General features: G+C 46.5%; 1 protein-coding gene across 1 annotated transcript in view; it reads left to right on the forward strand.

The window, feature by feature from the left end:
- The window catches only part of LOC311410822 (transmembrane emp24 domain-containing protein 1-like), a 6,428-nt gene extending 357 nt beyond the window's left edge, over positions 1-6,071 (forward strand). The window contains exons 2-4 of the mRNA XM_084488879.1: positions 1,600-1,697; positions 2,152-2,338; positions 2,550-6,071. Of these exons, the coding sequence (XP_084345005.1) occupies positions 1,600-1,697; positions 2,152-2,338; positions 2,550-2,768 (504 nt within the window). The 3' untranslated portion in view covers positions 2,769-6,071. The remainder of the gene's footprint in view (positions 1-1,599; positions 1,698-2,151; positions 2,339-2,549) is intronic.

Raw genomic sequence — 6,071 nt, forward strand, 5'->3', positions numbered from 1 at the left:
TGAGAGCTAGAAGCCAGCCCCTGGCATAGGAAGACCATGGACTTTGCTCACTAAAAGATCGGACACACACACACTGTTGCACCATCGAGAACATCCTCTTAACCACACCACTTGAGAACAGAGTTGATTCAGCAGGGGGGCTCTAAGAATACTAAATGACGAGGTGCTACCAAGCAACGTCAACCCCTCTACTCTCGTTCTTTATGCAGTTTACTGCAAAGCAAAAGCTGTAACACAGCTGTAAACTGTAATACACATGTTAATTATTGTATTCTATCATAAAAAAATAACTACAAAATATAAAAAAAGAACTACAGTCCCCGTATCCATTCTGCAAGGAGGTATGAGCCCTCCACTGTGGAACATACTTATGACCTGTGACCACAGGCTCCACGGAGACTTCCACTGGAGCTTTCCACCAGCGCCTTCCACCAGCGCCCCCCCACCGGGGCCCCCCACCTGGGCCCCCCACCTGGACCCCCCACCGGGGCCCCCCACCGGAGGGGCCCGGGCGGAAAGGCCCCGCTCCTCAGACAGGAGGACGAGTCACTGCAACAGGAAGTGGGCTGCGCTGTTCTGTACTCTGCAGAGAGAGAGAGACGATCGTCTCTAGAGGTGTGCTGTTTGTGTCTAAAAATAGCACATTGCCGGTGACTGTTGCCCTAGTTTCCACTGTGATCTATCGGTGTGTGTAGAGACTGGAATCACGTTTTCAAACACGTTTCAAAACCGGGGTCGGGAAGTGATTTGCATCGTACGATTGGGTGGCTTGCCTGTCTTGTCTACCACCTGCCCGCCTGCGCAGCAGTCTTCCACAATGCTAGGCAGACCTGCGGCTGAGGCTAGCAGGCTAATAGTGTGTTTTTGGGGGAGTGGCTTTGGAGGGTAGGACTGAAGGTAACGGTTTGATATTTCTCTGGCTACTATCTTCAAGTTGCCTAAAAACTAAAAAAACAAATCTGTTTGTTAACAAATAAGGAGTATGTTAACATATAAGGAGTAACATATAAGGTGTGGCACAACGTTCAGAACTATAATAATACTATCAATAGTAAGAATGGTATTAACAGATCGATAGAATCACTAGAGAGTAGAATATGAGACATTACAAAGGACTCACCATAAGACTACAATAATAGGACGCCACATTCAGCGGTGTAGCACCAAATTCTGGGCCCTATATACAACAAGTCCTGAAAAAAAAAATCAAAAATTCCCATGGGCCCCCCCTCTGCCTTGCCCCCCCCCCCTCTGCCTTGCCCCACACCCCCAGTCCATCGGCTCAAGCCATATTCACTGTGCAACTCTATTGAATAAGTCAAACTAGCTGGCGCTGTCCATGGCTGCTATAACGCTACTCTGTGTTGGGGTTTGACTTCTTATCTGTTGGAACACACACTGGAACCTTGAGACAAATTCCTACCATGTTAACATAATTGGCAATAAATGATTCTGATTCTGATTCCGGTGAATGAAACATTTGTCTATGAGACCGTCTATGAGACTATACACGGGAGAGTTACGTGAACCGAGTAGCTGAGTAGTCCACTCCTGCAGTACCTCTGGTGATGACGATGCTGCTGTTTGGGTCACCACCAGGTGATAGCCGGGGCCGGCCTGGACGTGGGCTTCACCCTCCTCTCTCCCAGCGGACACCGGGTAGTCGCTGACTTCAGGAGCTCCGAAGGCATCCACACGTAATACAACAAATCACTTCTATATACGCTGCGATAAAAACCACTATCGGTCCTCTATTGGTAATAATGTTGAGATCCTACATATGAATATTAAAACATAACCCAGGGCTTCAAGGCAGTAATTTAGTCCTGAGATGAAAGCGTATTATGAAATGTTTGTCCTGTTTGATTCATTTTTCTTCACCATGCTAATCATCGCCCATTCTGTAAGCACTTAAATTACCCCAACTAATAAGTAGACACACTACTGTGGGCACTAAAGGGTATTAATAACCTCGGCCTATAACTTGTTGATGGACAAGTCCCAGATTATCGTTCCTTGATTCAGATAATGACATCCCATCATTATTCCTGAATTGAATACGTGTGACGTCACACACGTTTTTTTTTTTATTTTTTTATAATAAAAACAATAAAAGAACATCTCTATTTCTCCTCCCCTGCTCTTTAACAGCGTGGACGCCGCGCAGGACGGCGACTATCGGCTGTGTTTCGACAACAGCTTCAGCACGCGGTCGGAGAAAATGGTGTTCTTCGAGGTGATCGTCGACAGCCAAGGAGACCGCGGCGGAGAGGCCGGGGCGTGGGGCGAGGTGGACGCCACGGACAGTTTGGAGGAGTACAAGCTGGAGGACATCAGGGTGAGCTCTATTCACAACGCCATTCCCGGTTCTGAGCGCAACGTTTCAAGTCAAACACAGTAGTAAGCGCGTAGCATGCCGCATGGTGCGGCCCGAACCCATACCAGAGGGCTTTTATTGTGAAAAGGTCGCGGGGCCTACTAGACTCCTCCGCTAATGCCACCTGAACTAACTGTCCCCGTCTGCTCTTATCTGTCTCCACCTGCGACAGACGACTATGGACTTTGTTCACCGATGTCTGGAGAGGAGTCGGCACTTCCAGAACCTTCTGAGGACCATGGAGGCGCGGGACCGCTACCTGCTGGAGGACAACCAGTGGAGGGTGTCCTTCTGGTCCTGCCTCAACCTGCTCGTCATGCTGGCCGTGGCCTCCACGCAGATCTACACGCTGCGGAGGCTCTTCGACGACAAGAAAAGGACCTACACGTAGTCATAGGATTTTGTTCCCTTGTGTCTGTTTGAGCGATTTAAGTGCTGCCTTAGATATTGGTTCTGGGCGAGAATGTGTAACATCAATAGACAGGCCTATAATAGACCTATCCTGATCTCAAAGGTGGGATTCTGCCGTATGATGAGGCTGAATCCCTCCTGATCTCTAGGGGATTCTGCCATGATAAGGCTGAATCCCTCCTGATCTCTAGGGGATTCTGCCATGATAAGGCTGAATCCCTCCTGATCTCTAAGGTGGGATTCTGCCTTATGACGAGGCCGACACAAAGCTCTGCACCGCTTGGGTGGATGGAGTAGGATCCCTGTTGGGCGAGGTGCGATACACCTCCTCACACCCACCATTCAGAAACGAAATAGGCTACAGTCAATATAAGAGCATTTGTTTACCGGATCTTCAAACAGACCACTGTTTAAATATTTAAGATGCATTAAAGAACAGATTTGTTTATGCTTTAATATAATTTAAGATGTTCATTCTCATGTTTGCATTTTATAATACCAAATTTACTCAAAATAAAACAGTTTACCCCAGAGTAGGCCTAAACAGTCTCACAAGTGGTCGAAGGCAAGTGACAATACAGTGCCACAAACGAGATGTAGGCCTATTTACAGAAATGTCAAACGATTTATGATTTGATTTGTACACAGCTGTGCTCTCTGGTGGCGTGCCAGGCAGACTACCCACAAAAAGTCCGATTTATACCTTCAGTTTCCCTTTCAGGGTCATAGTTTGAATGGAAACACATTTTAAATAACTTCTAAAGTTGTCAGGGCACAGACATTCAAACATTTCCTCATTTTATAACAAATTCTAATATTTATACATCACATAGCTTACTTCCTCAACAACCCTGTTCACCATTTATCTGTGGACCACACCTTTATATTGAAAAGCCCAAATATGATTATTTAAATAATTGAAAAGCAATCATCTGTCTTATATACAAACTTATCATACATATTTTGGCGCAGGATAAAAAAGGAAAACTAGCCAAGGTTTGCTTTCTAGTTTTCAAATTTCGAAGACAAAAAGACCCACTTTTTTGCATTTAAATCCCAAGCATTATATACTGCCTCATTTAAAATGCATGCACTTCCGTAATAAACAGCAGGCCTGTACAACAATGCGAACACAAATTAGTCGTCAGAAAGTGACAACCGCGCTTGACTGCAAAGTAACTGCAAAGGCATTGGTTTAAATATATGGAAAATATTGTAGGTCTATTGTTTTCAGTATCAGGCTTATAGGCCTAACCTATGTGCAATAGCATCCTTAACGGAGACCCGGGGAAGAACTGCAGGGCATCGTTCTTTGGTGTGAAATTAAAGTTAACGTCATTTCTTCGGATGTCTTGGCATGGATCGCGAAAAGGCGTCACGTCGGGCAGGAATCACCACTGGTTCCGTCGGGGAGGGGGGCGCCTGTTCAGGAACAACCGATCAATGTTTAATGAATCTCTCTTCTCATGAGCACCTTCACATTCAAGACGGCAGACTTTTTCCCTTTGAGCATCAGGAGTTTTTGTGGAATCGCCCATCCCACACACCGACGCGTAGATCACGCTTCAGTTAAACATTCACATTTTGCTTTTGATAATCCCGTCGCCCCCCGTTGACAATAGAGAGTAACGGTAATTGTCGAATGTACTAATTTAATACCACTTTTTTTCCCACGTTTTAAAAGTAGAAAGGCACGAAAATGAAGGCCGAAAATGGCACCATGAAATGCTCTTGAGAAACCTGAGGCCTATACTATTAGGTCTTAAAATCCAATTCATTTTTCTTGAGCATTAAGGCTAGAAGGACGAGTGCAGAGAAAGAGAGGAGAGGTAGAGGAAAGGCTAGAGGTAGGACAAGGAAGGCCACAGGAGCTCACTATAGGACACAAGGAGACACCAACCACCAGAAACGCACCCTTTATTGTACACGTCACCTCTTTATTGACTTCATTCCAAAAGTGGTTCAATTTGTTTATTCAAATCCATTAATTGCTACAGGCACTTGACAAGGATTTGCGAAACAAAAAGAGTATAAAATAAAAGATAGGTGTATGGTTGATTATTATTATTTTTGAACCCTCCACCAGACACCGAGAGGTAGGGGAGAGGGGGGGGGGAGAGGGTGGTAGGGACCAGGGAGATTACAGGAAACCTCCTCATTGGTTGAAGTCCTGCAGTGAGAAGGGTACCTCACTCCATCAACAGACCACCCTCTGGTAGGAAGTGGTAGGAGAATACACATCCTGTCTGCATGCTGGTCCGTTATTAATGCGAGAGGTGTGCGTGTGTGGTCCTTTCCTCTTTTGTTTTGTCACGTTGCCAGATTGGATTTAATTTACATTTATATACACTGGGTTCTAACCTCAGGGGGAAGCAGAACACGACAGAGGGAACATCTTTTGCCAGACAAGCGGACCAGACAGGATGTACATCTCCACCTCGTCCCTACCACAGACACCCCCACATCAACCCCTACGATGACTTGTCAAATCAAAAAAAAAAAATCACAGGAAACTGTAAAAGCAGCCCACGGGTCAAAGCAGCACCCTGGTCCGCTCTCTCTCCCTCTCAGTTAGTAACCAGCTATGGAAAAAAATAATTACGACCATCAAAACACCCCCAACAATATATCAAATCAAAATCCCCACTGTGGAAGCACTGCGCAACCCTGTCTACCATCCCATAATACAGCAGGTCCGTCCCACCCTGTGATATACCCCCCCCCGTCCCGCCCCATCCCGTCCTCCCCTTGAAATGATCCACGCTGGGGAGGTTGGGGAGGAGGAGGAGGAGGAGGTGGTGGGGGTTTAAGCAAAAACAAAAGTTATATGGAGATTCAATCAACACGACAAGAGGAAAACGATACAATTCCAGGTTATAAATAACGCGACGGCAAGATGACCCAAATCTACCTTCACTACATTAAAAAGGCTGTTAGTGCTTCCGTTAGTACGACGTTCGTCCGTATAAAAGGCGGGGGAGGGGGGGGGGGCGTTTTGCATTAATATCCACAGCGGGCGTGTGTGTGTGTGTGTGTGTGTGTGTGTGTGTGTGTGTGTGTGTGTGTGTGTGTGTGTGTGTGTGTGTGTGTGTGTGTGTGTGTGTGGTGTGTGTGTGTGTGTTGTGTTGTGTGTGTGTGTGTGTGTGTGTGTGTGTCCAGGAGAAGGGCTGCAGGGTAGGGGGTCCGGGTGACACGGAGGGGGGGTACTTAGCGCTTCCATACAGGCAGATTATGTACAACGTGTTCTGGATGTCACTGGAATCTGACCCCACCCCCCCCCCCC

The sequence above is a fragment of the Micromesistius poutassou genome (genome assembly GCF_964030765.1).
Source record: "Micromesistius poutassou genome assembly, chromosome: 1".
NCBI lineage: Eukaryota > Metazoa > Chordata > Actinopteri > Gadiformes > Gadidae > Micromesistius > Micromesistius poutassou.